At 43.1% G+C, this 14,909-nt stretch overlaps 1 protein-coding gene across 6 annotated transcripts in view; it reads left to right on the top strand.

Moving 5' to 3' along the window:
• The window catches only part of LOC125459556 (protein kinase C-binding protein NELL1-like), an 858,388-nt gene that overhangs the window by 488,245 nt on the left and 355,234 nt on the right, over positions 1 to 14,909 (top strand). For 5 of the 6 annotated variants that reach the window (XM_059652179.1, XM_059652176.1, XM_059652181.1 and 2 more), the window contains one exon: positions 11,069 to 11,194. The exons of the other annotated variant lie outside the window; for it this stretch is intronic. In XM_059652179.1, coding sequence (XP_059508162.1) covers positions 11,069 to 11,194 — 126 coding nt within the window. The remainder of the gene's footprint in view (positions 1 to 11,068; positions 11,195 to 14,909) is intronic. 6 annotated transcript variants of the gene reach the window in all.

Genomic DNA, 14,909 nt, shown 5'->3' with positions numbered 1-14,909 from the left:
GAAATCTGGAAGTGAGGATCTAATTATAACCATGAAACTGTTGTGAGTTGTCCCATCTGGCTCACTAATCTGGTCTGAAAATATATCTGGTCTGGCCTCCATGTGACTCCAGAGCCATACCAATGCGGCTGGCCTCTGGAAAATTAAGGATGAGCAATAAATGCTGAACCCAGCCAGTGACACCCACATCCCATGAAACATTTTCTTTTTGAATAAACTGTGTACAGCATATAGCACACAGCTTGTAAAGTTGCCACTATTCCATTTCTGAATTGTAGTGATTGTAGTGAGGTCAGCCTGTCCGACCCATGGAATATGAGTTCCCTGATTGGGGCTGTTAACTTGGACCAATCAGGGAGACCTGGCTGACAGATTTCATTTTTAATTTCAAAAATATACTTAGTCACAAACAAAGTTCAGTTCTGTACTAGTCACAAACAAAGTTCAGTTCTGTACTGTAGCATATCAAGGAAACATTGGACTTTGGCTGTATGCAAACAAACCAAATTCATCTCCTAACACAGAGCATAGAACATTGAACAGTATAGCACAGCACAGGCCCTTTGACCCATGATGTTGTGCCGACCTATTATCCTACTCTAAGATCAAACGGCCCTGCGTACCCTATGTTTAACTATCATCCATGTGCCTATCCAAGAGTCGCTTAAATGTCCCTAATATGTCTGACTCCACTACCACTGCCGGCAGCACATTCCACACATGCACCACCCCTGTGTATGTTAACATACATTTGAGGCATGGAGAGGATCTGATAACTGAACAGATCCCCATTTAACTTTGGTGGAAAGACCTCAGATAGTGGTATTTCCCCACTGTGCCTTGGCAACAGCTGCCCCAAACTGTAGTGCATCCCTCAGAGTGTCAGAGTTTCTATTCAGTCTGAGTGCTGGCACTGACGGAGTTGGTTCAATTTCAAGGACTCTCCAAGTGCAAATAAGGGTGATGGGACTACTATTATTTCATTAATATGTCATGTCATTAACATTTTTTAGTTTTCTGCAGACAGCAGGAAGCATCTGCAGCAAAATGACAATACCAGGATAGCATTCAACAGTCAGAATGTCTGTAAATGTGAATGGCAGCATAGTGATCCAGAAAGGTGCCCAGTAGAATAATGAGTCTCATATTGAGTAAAGGTTAATGTTTGTGATTGTTATGTAGCATTTTACATATCCTGAGAATATTTTTGTAGTTAGACCTCTCCTTTGAGGTCATTAACGCAGAGAATCTGAGTCATTCTTTACAGATATATATATACCTTCTGAAGCATATAAAGAATGAAATATGTTGGAAAGGCCTATGAGTAGTCATCTTATTGAAGAGTTCATCACACATTTCATGATTACTATCTGAAATGTAAGATATGATTCCAGCATTGAAATTGCCCCATTTTCCCATATATTTTGCAATAATAACTTAAATATACATGCAGTCAGCTTCTTTCAATTTTGATCCATTTATTTTTCTGTTGGCTTCTGGTATAGTAACAATCAGAGCATGGAATGCATTGCTTACTGATATTCAGACTGACAAAGTAATCATTGTGATTTGTGACCACTGAAAATTTATTTAGCAGTTACCTACAATCCTGTCACACCTTCTCACCTCTGCCTCTATCTCTCACTGGATTAGAAAATTATAGCTTGAGTCAAAGACCAGGAGATTCTCTAAGGAGAGAATAGATTACTGAACTGACATCCTGTGTGATATTCGTTTCTAACCAGATCTGCAGTATCCGACTACTGTGCTGACAATGACTGAGATATTGGTCTCAAATGAGCATGAAAGGATCTCAACCATTTTATCAAACCATTAGATTAGCCAGATAAATGATCAATTTATGTGCGAAGGGCTTTATTATGGAAACAGCACAGAGGACATTCTAGTGAACGTAAACATCCCTGTCTCATGTGTATGGTAAGAAGACAACAAGGTTCTCAGGTTGATTAATCAATAGGAAACACACACATACATAAAACAGTAACCTGGTGTTAGGGCCAGTCCCAGAGTGAGAATTCACAATTTATTATGGTTCCAAATGGGTTGGCCTGAATTTTAAAGGTGAGGAGGAATGAATTGACTTTTTCAATGATGGAGCAGGCTTGAGATACCAAGTGGTCCAGTCCTGCTCCTAAATTGTCTGTTCATCGGTGGCATAACCTCAGGAGATCATTCAGGACTGATGTAAGGAGGAATTTCTTCATTCAAAGGTATTGTCTGCTCTCAGGTTGTGAAGTCTCTGTCTTGTTGAGCACATTGAAGGCTGGGATAGCCATAGATTTGATCTCTCAGGGAATTAAATTGGATGGTGAGGTGGGATGGAGGTGGAATTGAAGCTGAGTATCAGCTAATGTCATATTGAATGGCAGAGTAATCTTGATGGGCTGACTGATCTACTTCTGCTCTTATTTCTTTGTGATCGTGTTTTCTTGTGCTAGAACCCTTACTGCACTTGGGGATTAAGTGAATGAATAAACATGTCAGTGCTCACACATGTCCTTCCTAGCTTAAATGTTTTGCCTGCAGATGACACTTCAGAGATTTCAGCACACAGTCCTAGCTAGCATTGCTGTGCTGTATGGAGGCATTGTTGGAGGTGCTGTGCTCCATGACAACTTTGTGTATCTTGTTGGATGGGTACTAAAGATCCCTTGGCATTGCAGACAGTGTAACCACCTCATTGTTGTTTACGGAAGTTTGTTGTGTTCCATTAGCTTCCATTTTTCACATGTTGCATGCAAAACTACACTTGGGCCATGCCTCCCCAGACTGTGGGAGACCTGAGGCTGAGGGAGATGCTCCACAAATGCTGTCCATCTTCTTTACAGCTCCGTCATTTATATAAACTAACAAGCAGTTGGTCTTTTATGCTTTTATCATACTTTGGAGAATTATATGATTGAACCTGTGAGGAAGCATATTACAAAATTTAAAAGGTACAATGAAGATGAAAGCTGTGAGACAAGCCTATAACTAACCTTTAAAGATGTGCTTCACAATTAGAAATGGTTGCATTTGCCTCAAGCCCAGAGTTGCGAGTGTTGAGCAGTGCACAACTCTATAAATAGTCTTCAAACTTAGAGCGACATAGACAAACTTTGACTGGTACTGAATGAGCGAACCATTGACCTTCTGCAGCCACAAACAAAAATGTCCAAACATTGACTGGTGGTCTTTACTTCATGGATCCTACTCACACAGAAATTTAGGATCACAGGAACAAGAGTAGGCCATTCAGCCCCTTGAGCTGCCCTACCAGTCAATGATGTCATGGTTGATCTGTGCCTTAACTCCATAAACCTGCCTTTGGACTTTAATACCTTTGCTTATCAAAAAGTTAGCTATCTCAGATCTAAAATAAACCATTTATCTAGCATCAGCTGCCTTTTTGGAGGGCATCATTTTCTCAGTCAGCATGTACTCCCTATCCCTAATTGCCCAGAGGGCAGTTCAGAGTCAACTACATTGTTGTGGGGAGGCCAGACCAGGTGAGGGTGGCAGATTTCCTTTCCCAAAGGACATTACTGACCCAGATGTGTTTTCCCCGACAATCGGCAAGGTTTCATGGTTATCATTAAACGCTTATTTCCAGATTATTATTGAATTGAAATTCCGCATGGCAGCTTCCAAACCCCACAGCATTGCCTGGCCCTCTGGATTAATAGCCCAGCGATACTACTACTAGGCTATCGCCTCCCCTAAGGGAGAGAGTTCCAAACATCTATCGTCTTTGATGTGTAGAGATGCTTCTTAACATCTCTTCTGAATGATCTGGCCCTAATTCTCAGACAATGCCTCCTAGTTACAGAACCTCCAACCAGTTTATAAATAGTTTATCTACCCTGTCTTTTTCAGTCAATATCTTGAAGACTTTGATCAGATTACCGCTTAATTTCTAAATTTTGTCCACTAAACAGGAGATCTCTTCATTGAGATCTAACAATGTCTTGTGACAGAGAGAAAACAAGAACTACAGATGCTGGAGTCAGAGATAACACATTATGGAGCTGGAGGAACACAGCAGGTCAGGCAGGTTTCCTGCTCCTCTGATACTGCCTGACCTGCTGTGTTCTTCCAGCTCCATACTGTATTATCTTGTGACAGAGAGGCCTTGTACTGCAGGCAAATAATTCTTACCGTGCTGATCCATATAAAACAGTGTAGAAATCGGTCTCACTTGATGGTGCAGAAAACTGGCAGCTAAGACTAATTATTACTCCAGCCTCTTTTGGCACTTCATGCTAAATATAGTACTAAGACCTTCAGGAATAGATTTGTTCCCAGTATGATTTTAAAAACATCATTTCAGAACTTGTCTTGTGAAGTAATGGTGCCATTATTAATGAGTATATCACATCTGAAATATCAAATGTTGGTTGAGTTGCAGGTAGAATTTTAATCCCTACAACTTGATTATGATTTGTTCTATGTCCTTAAGAAAGAAAAAAATACTTATGTTTGATTTACCTTAACCATTGCAACTTGCTGCAATTAACCTGAAATCCCATAAGGTGCCCACCTTATGGGATTTCAGCACATCTTGAATTTGCAGTGACATGTTTACCATGTAACAGTTATTGGTGGTTGTAATAATAATTCACCAGAAAGGAAAGGTGCATTTGCCTGATATACAAGCTGTTTGCAGCTGTAAATTGTCACAGTTATAAATCGATGAAGACATCCCGTCATTGAGCAAAGTAATATCCGAGAACTAAAAACCAGCAGTGAACAGTTCTGAGATAATGGGAACGGCAGATGCTGGAGAATTCCAAGATAACAAAATGTGAGGCTGGACGAACACAGCAGGCCAAGCAGCATCTCAGGAGCACAAAAGCTGACGTTTCGGGCCTAGACCCTTCATCAGAGAGGGGGATGGGGAGAGGGAACTGGAATAAATAGGGAGAGAGGGGGAGGCGGACCGAAGATGGAGAGTAAAGAAGATAGGTGGAGAGAGTATAGGTGGGGAGGTAGGGAGGGGATAGGTCAGTCCAGGGAAGACGGACAGGTCAAGGAGGTGGGATGAGGTTAGTCGGTAGCTGGGGGTGCGGCTTGGGGTGGGAGAAGGGATGGGTGAGAGGAAGAACCGGTTAGGGAGGCAGAGACAGGTTGGACTGGTTTTGGGATGCAGTGGGTGGGGGTGAAGAGCTGGGCTGGCACACAACCAGCCCAGCTCTTCCCCCCCACCCACTGCATCCCAAAACCAGTCCAACCTGTCTCTGCCTCCCTAACCGGTTCTTCCTCTCACCCATCCCTTCCTCCCACCCCAAGCCGCACCCCCAGCTACCTACTAACCTCATCCCACCTCCTTGACCTGTCCGTCTTCCCTGGACTGACCTATCCCCTCCCTACCTCCCCACCCACACCTTCTCCACCTATCTTCTTTACTCTCCATCTTCGGTCCGCCTCCCCCTCTCTCCCTATTTATTCCAGTTCCCTCTCCCCATCCCCCTCTCTGATGAAGGGTCTAGGCCCGAAACGTCAGCTTTTGTGCTCCTGAGATGCTGCTTGGCCTGCTGTGTTCGTCCAGCCTCACATTTTGTTATCAGTGAACAGTTCTGTATATTTTTGTTTGTGGCATTATTATCATCCTTCAGGTGGAGGTTCATTGGATGAAATGTTGCTCCTGATTCAATACTTTGCTCTGGATTTGAAACATTGTTTTTGCAGTCCTACCCTTCTCAGTCCTGACCAATAGAGGCTAAGAGTCATAGAGCATGGAAAACAGACCCTGCAGCCCAACTTGTCCATGCTGACCAGGATTCCTGAACTGAACTGGACACATTTCCATGCGTTTGGCCCATATATGTTTACCAAGCCCGCACCTACGTATATAAAGTTTCAAACTTGATTTATTTAATTTATTATTGTCACACATACATAGGTTTTTTTTCCCTATATTCATTCATGGGATGGGGCCTTCACTGGCCAGGCAGCATTTATTGCCCACAGGGCAGTTGAGAGTCAATCACAATGCCATGGGTCTGGAGTCACATGTAGGCCAGATCAGGTAAGGATGACAATTTCCTTTCCTAAAGGACATAGTGAACCAGATGGGTTTTTCCAACAATTGGCAATGAATTCATGGTCATCATTAGATTATTAATTCCAGATATTTTATTGATTTCAAATTCTACCATCTGTCATGGCAGGATCCAAACCTGGATCCCCAGAACATTATTTGGGTCTCTGGATTAACAGCCCAGCAATAATACCACTGGGCCATCACCTCCCCACCGTGGTACAGTGAAAAGTTTTGTTTTGTGTGCAGTACAGGCAGATCATATGATATAAAGATCATAGGGTGATAGAACAGGATGAGGAATAAAATGTTATGGTTGGAAAGAAAGTGGACGAAAAGCAAGATCAACATTAGATTTGAAATTTGAGGGGTCCATTCAGCGGTATAATAACGACAGGGAAGAAGCTGATCTTGAACCTGTTGGTACATGTGCTTCGGCTTCCGTATCTTCTGCCTGATAGAAGAAGTCGGAAGACGTTACAACCAGGCCAGGAGGGGCCTTTGTTTATTTGTGATGCTTTTCCGAGGCAATGAGAAATATAGATGGAGTCAAAGGATGGAAGTTTGCCTTGCGTGATGGACTGGGCTATGTTTGTAACTTTCTGTAGCTCCTTATGGTCCTGGGTGGAGCAGTTGCTGTACCAAGCTGTGATGCATTCAGATAGAATGCTTTCTGTGGCTCATCTGTAAAAGTTGGTGAGGGACCTTATGGTCATGCCAAATTTAATCCAGATTTGGGTTGCTGGGATTTTAGGCATTTTTTGGGGTTCAGGACTTTGGTCCCTGAGATCGAACAGTGTTAACCCTGCTTCAGAAAAGAAAAATAAAACTGGCCCAGTAAGAGTGAGTTACAAATTATGCTCCCAGCATGCTTGCTTTTATTTTACTTGTTTGGGCCTCTGTTGGCTCAGCTCCCTGAAGCCTTTCTGCTCCTGAGCACATTCTTCACGAAATCATAGCATCGCTGCAGCGCAGAAAGAGGCCATCCAGTCCATCGAGTCTGCGCTGTCCCTCTGAAAAGCATCCCAACTAGGCCAATACCCTAACTCTGACTCCATAACCCCATAATTCCAATGGCTAACCCACCTAGCCTACAAATACCTGGACACGATGGCACAATTTAGAATAGCAGACACAAGGAGAATGTACAAACCCTACCCAGATAGTCACCTGAGGCTGGAATTGAACCTGGCTTCCTGGTGCTAGCCACTGAGCCAACATGCCACCATTGGGAACAGGCTGTCAGGAGCAGTGGCTACCTGAAAGGCATGGGTGGCTAGCCACTCACAGCTCTTAAATGAGAAACAACCTCTAATGTTTGGTCAGGACACACGTTTTGCAAGCAGTGTAGAGGTCCCCGGCTGTGCACACTCCCTGACAGGGTGAGAAGAGGCAGCCTCACAATGGCTCAGAAACAACTAATAGCTCCTAAGGCAGTGTTTTCCCAACGTTGTTCCTGCTGAACTCATTTTGAGCCTCGAAAATTATTCCAGTCCCTCGGTGGGACTGAAAGCAAGGGAAAGGTGGTCAGAAAACCAGCGAGAGTGAGACTGCCGGGGGTGGGGGGAGGTGAACTCACAGTGGCCATTGCTGCCATGGATTGTACAACTCTCAAAATTTCAGCTGATGACTCCACTTGGGGGTCCCAACACTCGCTTTAGGAAGGAATGTGAGGAATAGCCAGCAAGGCTGTAGTCTGTCCACATTGAAACTACCACCTTGAAATTTGGAACAGCAGAAGCAGGTGCCTATGATAGCCATTTCAATTTAACATTGCAAGTGCTCCATGCTTGCTGTTGGTAGCTACAAAACTTCATGCCTGCTGCATTAGTCTAGTATCAGAGTACTCATTGTTGTCCCTCTGATGTCACAGTGAGGTATTCTGGTATTCTGTGCTTTGGAACACAGGCACTGTCCCGATTTGAACAGTGAGCAGGCAGGGACCAACCTAAATGTGAAATGAGACCGTTGGGTGCTTATTCCAAATTCACTGTCCTGATGGACACAGCCGGATTCATCATGCAACCAGTCTTCCATCAATTGACTACATCTATGCTTCTCACTGCCTCAGCAAAGCAACCAACACATTCAAAGACCCTCCCACCCCAGTTATACTCTTTCCTGCCCTTTTTCTGACAGGCAGAAGATATAAAAGTTTGAATACACAGGCCAACAGATTCAAGAACAGCTTCTTCCCTGCTGTTACCTGTAGATGTTACATTGTATTCTGCACTCTGTTCTGCTACCCTGATGTACTTTGTATGATGTGATCTGCCTGTGCAGCATGCAAAAACAACACTTTTCACTGTATCTCAGTACATGTGACAGCAATAAATTAATCAATCGATCAGTATAGGTGGGAAGACAGGTTGTGAGAGGGATACAGACAGTTTACATATAAATATCGATAGGCGAAGTAAATGGGCAAAAAACTGGGTAAAGGAGCATGATGTGGGAGAATAAGAAGTTATCTATTTTGGAACAGAGATCAAAAGAACAGTTAACTATTTCATTGAAGAAAAACTGCAGAAAGCTGCAATTCAAAGGAATTTTAAGGTACTTGCGCAGAAGACACAGAAAGCTATCTAGGTGTGGCACGTAATCAGGAAGACTATTGGAACTTTGGGCCTTATTTCAAGGGGTTTGGGTGTAAGTGTTGGGAAGTTTTACTGTAACTGTACTGGGTGCTAGTGAGACCACAGCTGGAGTATTGTGAGCAGCTTGGGTCCCCTTATTTAAGAAAAGATACTGTCTCATTGGAGGCAGTTCAGAGAATATTCATTAGGATGGCCTGGTTATCCAGGGGTTATCTTGTAAACAAAGATTAAACAGGTTGAGTCAGCACTAAAGAAAGGTCCTGACCTGAAACATCAGCTTTCCTGCTCCTCTGATGCTGCCTGGCCTGCTGTGTTCATTCAGCTCCACACTGTGTTATCTGTGACTCCAGCACCGGCAATTCTTACTATCTCTGAAGTTTAAAAGAATGAAAGGTGATCTCATTAAAACATATCGACTCTTAAGGACCTTGACAGGGTAAATGGTGATAGGATGCTTCCTGTCTTTGGAGAGTCTATAACCAGAGGGCAAAGCTTCAGAATAAAGGGATGCCAATGTAAGACTGAGATGAGGAAGAATTTCTTCTCTCAGTGTCGTGAGTTTTTGGAATTCCTTGCCACAGAGAACTGTGGGGGTCAGAGTCCTTGTGTACATTTAAGGTTGAGACAGATGGATTCTTGATCAGTCAGTGAATTGGGGGTTCTGGGGAAAGGTATGAAAGTGGATTTGAGGAATGTTGGATCAACCATGACACTAGCAAAGGATGGAACTGGTTCCATGGGGTGAACAGCTTACTCCTGTTCTTATTTCTTATGGTCTTATGGACCATTTCATGGGTAATTAGGGATGGACAATAAATATTACTCCAGCCAGTGAAGTTTATATTCACTGCATTAATTCAAAAAAAGACATGTTTCCAGTTCCTGTGGGAAAATTCATCCCAGGATAGCTTTTGCTTTTAAGAAAGATGAATTGCAAGCATTGAAGTTGGTATAACACACACGGAGTGAAAATTCTTGACTCTCTTGTTATACATGTAACAAACTTTGTGGTTTGCAAACAACATCACCCCTCACCCATCCATGCATGCACATCGTTCTGAGTTTGTTCAATCAAAGTTAGAAATATCAACTGTGCAGTAATTGGCCAACAAAGGTCTCAGCAAAGCTTTAAAGCTCCTTGATTGGGAGTGTATCTAGTCCCCTGTGGAAATTGGCTGAAATCTCTTTAAATGCATAGCTGCTAAATGATAGAAAAAATCTAATGAATCTGACAGATGCATTAATACAAGGTGCAAAAGAACAATGTTCACACAATCCTCCTTTTTTTCAGTCTATTTTCAGCTGCAAATAACAAAAGCACATGAATACTAAGTCTGGAAATTACTCTTGACTGATGTTATTATAATACCATTCAATCTACTAGCATCAAGTTCCTCCCCCACTGTTGTTTTATGGTGGCATTAATTCGTTTGGAATAAATTGAAACCACCTCTGTTGAAATAATTGAGGAATGTGAGGCAAACACAACCAGTGTTGTTCAGTAACACTGTTGACAGTAATTTACAGGTTATGCAGTTAATCAGAACAAAGCCGGTAAGACACCACACTGTGAATTCTTTGGCATTATCAAACACAAAGACTGGGGTGTTTGATTTTCTTGTTGTCTTGCCACAGTTTAAAAGAAATTCTGATGTCACTGCACTCAAATCTTTTTATTAGGAGGTGAAACAAACTCGGTCTGTTTCCTGTAGAATTGAGAAGGCTCAGGGGTGATCTGATCAAAATCTTCAAGACATTAGTGGGAAAAGACAGGCTATTTCCACTGATTGGAAATTCCCAAACTAAGGAGCATATTCTGAGAATTAGGGTCAGACAGTTCAGGAGAGATGTTAGGAAGCACGTCTACACACAAAAGCGTGTAGAAATAAAAACAGAAATTGCCAGAAAAGCTAAGCGGGTCTGGCAGCATCTGTGGAGAGAAACCAGGTCAAGTGACCCTTCCTCAGAAGTGACAATGGAGAAGAAAATGTGCGTTTAAAATGTCGGCTTGGAACTGTCTTCCATAAATGGCGACTGACACTGGATCAGTTGTTCACTTTAAACCTGAGGTAGCTAATTTTTTTGTGAAGTAAAGACATTAAGGGATAAAGGCCAAAGGGAGGTATATGGAGTTGGCTCAAAAGTCATATGACACTAGGTTACAGTCCTACAGGTTTATTTGAAATGATGAACTTTTGGAGCACTGCCCCCTTTTTCAGGTGAAGTCGCAGTTAGGCCACAGATCAAACAAGATTTGAATGAATGGTAGAACAGGCTTGAGGGGCTGAATAGCCTACGCCTGTTCTTGCTTAGAACAGCACTGAATGTCGACAATGTAAGTGCTGATCGACAGATGTACTCAGACATTGTACCCATCTCACCCTTCTTCCTGTCATCTTTAACCTTTGTCTGCTCTCCGTTTTTGTTACAGATAAGGATGAGTGTGCGAATGGCACACACTACTGCCATGCAAACACTGTGTGTGTGAATTTTCCTGGATCGTATCACTGTGACTGTCTCCCAGGATACACCAGAGTTGATGACTACTCCTGTACAAGTAAGAGCAGTCTAGGGAACCTAAGGGTATATGGAGCAGCTAAGTTTCGAAACAACAAGGCATTGGCTAACATGACTTGGAAATTTGCCCAGTCGGGGAGACTATCTCTCCCGCTGCAGGCGAAAACCCAAAGCAGATGATTGCCAAGTGCTTGCTTGTAAATCAGAGCAGTGTGTGACCTAATGGAGGGCGATATGGACCTCCTGCTAACATTGAGAGCCTGTGAGTGTCCTTAAATTATGCTATTGGACTCATCTTTCTGCTCTAGAATCTGCATTTGTCGTTTGTAAGTACCTGTTGGTTGAGATCCGATAGGAAATCAGCAGTTTCAAACAACATGCCTCACTGTTGGCTGTCTGGGTGCAGTGGGAGGTATTTTATTAAACCTTTTTAGGTTTTTCCCAAGGATAGCATGTGACCCAAAAGCAGTAGGGGATAACAAGATGCAGACCTGGCTGAACACAGCAGGCCAAGCAGCATCAGACGAGCAGGAACGCTGATGTTTTGGGCCTAGACCCTTCTTCAGAAAATCGTTTTTCAGCTGCCCAAATCCAACTTTCATACTTTCAGGATCAGATGCAGCAGGGAGCCACTGAGTATCATTGGTTTCTTCACTCGATATATCTGCCACAGTGGGAGAAGCATCCTCTTTGGAGCACAGTGCAGATAGATAGACAGACAGATACACCCACACACAAACACATGTGCACGCACACACAGACAGACATGCACAAACAGACATATACGTACACACACACATACACACACACACACACACACATGCACACCTATGGACACACATGCACAAAAACACACATACACACATTCACACACAAACACGCACACCCACGCCCGCACACCTGCGCATGTGTGCATGCACACAAACACATATACACACACATAGATACGTGTGAACACGTGCACACAGAAGCACACAAGCTCCTGCATACACACCCACAAAAATTCACATACACCAGCACAAGTGCACATCCACATGCATGCACACAAAAACACACACACATATACACACACCCACAAGCGCACACGCACATGCATGCACACACATAAACACACACACACAAACGCACACACACAGAGACACATGCAAACACATACCCCATAACACACATGCTCATGCATGCAAGAACACAAAAATTCACACACACCTCCACAATCGCACATGTACATGCATGCATATACACAAAGGCGCACAAGTATGCACATAAACACAAACACACACAGGCACCCATAAGTGCATATGCACATGCATACACACATGCACACACACACACACACACACACACACACACACACACAGAGTCAGACAGACACAGACTGACCCAGAAACAACATTAGTGTTATTGGTGAAAGGGAAAACAGAGACAGTAGTTCAGTCATCCATACAGCTCACTTTTGGCTAACCAGGAGTTGCTTTTTGGTGAAATTTCACTTGCTTGCGGGAGGCACAGTGTGACTGGCTCACAATGTACAAAGTCTCTGACTTGTTGGTTTGAAAGCAAAAATTTACAGCAGGTAGCGAAGTAAAGTAAATGAGATTTGTTTAGACTTTTGATGCTTTTTTCTTACTGCAGATACGTTTTACAGCAAACTTTACTTTCTCGAGGTCCAAAAGCTCCTGCCTATACCATTCACACCCACAAGCTGTTCAATTACAATAGACCATAGACAATAGGTGCAGGAGTAGGCCATTCGACCCTTTGAGCCAGCACCACCATTCAGTATGATCATGGCTGATCATCCACAATCAGTATCCTGTTCCTGCCTTATTCCCATAACCCTTGATTTCACTATCTGTAAGAGCTGTATCCAGCTCTTTCTTGAAAGTATCCAGAGACTTGGCCTCCACTGCTTTCTGGGGCAGAGCATTCCATATATCCACCACTCTCTGGGTGAAGGAGTTTTTCCTCAACTCTGTTCTAAATTGCCTACCCCTTATTTTTAAACCGTGTCCTCTGGTTCTGGACTCACCCATCAGCGGAAACATGCTTCCTGCCTCCAGAGTGTCCAATCCCTTAATAATCTTATACGTCTCAATCAGATCCCCTCTCATCCTTCTAAATTCAAGAGTATACAAGCCCAGTCGCTCCAATCTTTCAACATATGATAGTCCTGCCATTCCAGGAATTGACCTCGTGAACCTACGCTGCACTCCCTCAATGGCAAGAATGTACTTCCTCAAATTTGGAGACCAAAACTGCACAAAATATTCCAGGTGCGGTCTCACCAGGGCCCTGTACAGCTGCAGAAGGACCTCTTTGCTCCTATACTCAATTCCTCTTGTTATGAAGGCCAGTATGCCATTAGCTTTCTTCACTGCCTGCTGTACCTGCATGCTTGCTTTCATTGACTGATGTACAAGAACACTTAGATATCGTTGTACTTCCCCTTTACCTAACTTGACTCCATTTAGATGGTAATCTGCCTTCCGGTTCTTGCCACCAAAGTGTATAACCTCACATTTATCCACATTAAACTGCATCTGCCATGCATCCGTCCACTCACCTAGCCTGTCCAAGTCACCCTGTATTCTCATAACATCCTCCTCACATTTCACACTGCCACCCAGCTTTGTGCCATCAGAAAATTTGCTAATGTTACTTTTAATGCCTTCATCTGTATCATTAATGTATGTTGTAAACAGCTGTGGTCCTAGCACCGAACCTTGTGGTACCCCACTGGTCATCGCCTGCCATTCCGAAAGGGACCCATTTATCACTACTCTTTGCGGCCTGTCAGTCAGCCAATTTTCAATCCAACTCAGTATTTTTCCCCCAATACCATGTGCCCTAATTTTGCTGACTGATCTCCTATGTGGGACTCTATCAAAGCCTTTCTGAAAGTCCAGTTACACGACATCCACTGGCTCTCCCTTGTCCATCTTCATAGTTACAACCTCAAAAAATTTCAGAAGATTAGTCAAGCACAATTTCCCCTTTGTAAATCCATGATGTCTCTGACCTATCCTGTTACTGCTATCCAAATGAGTCGTAATTTCATCTTTTATAATTGACTTCAGCATCTTTCCCACCACTGACATCAGGCTAACCAGTCTGTTATTTCCTGTTTTCTCTCTCCCTCCTTTCTTGAAAAGTGGGACAACATTTGCCACCCTCCAATCTATAGAACCTTGGAAAATGATTACCAATGCATCCACGATTTCTAGAATCATCTCCTTAAGTCCGCTGAGATGCAGACGATCAGGTCCTAGGGACTTATCAGCCTTCAGATCTAACAGTCTATCCAACACCATTTCCTGCCTATTATAAATATCCTTCAGTTCATCCATTACCCTCGGTCCTTCAGCCATTATCACATCTGGGAGATTGTTTGGGCCTTCCCTAGTGAAGAAAGATTCAAAGTAGCTATTCAACTCTTCTGCCATTTCCTTGTTCCCCATAATAAATTCACCCGTTTCTGCCATCAAGGACCCAATTTTCATCTTAACCATTTTTTTTTCTTTTCACATACTTAAAAAAAGCTTTTACTATCCTCCTTTATATTTTTGGCCAATTTTTCTTCATAGCTCATCTTTTCTCTGTGTATTGCATTTTTAGTTATCTTCTGTTGCTCTCTAAAAGCTTCCCAGCCTCCGGCTTCCCACTCATCTTTGGTATGTTATACTTCTTCTCTTTGATCTTTATACAGTCTTTAACTTCCCTCGTCAGCCACGGCTGCCCCCGCCTCCCCTTAGGAT

The sequence above is a fragment of the Stegostoma tigrinum genome, chromosome 17 (assembly GCF_030684315.1).
Source record: "Stegostoma tigrinum isolate sSteTig4 chromosome 17, sSteTig4.hap1, whole genome shotgun sequence".
Lineage (NCBI taxonomy): Eukaryota > Metazoa > Chordata > Chondrichthyes > Orectolobiformes > Stegostomatidae > Stegostoma > Stegostoma tigrinum.
The sequence above is the reverse complement of the archived record's forward strand: the minus strand, read 5'-3'. Positions and strand labels throughout refer to the sequence as shown.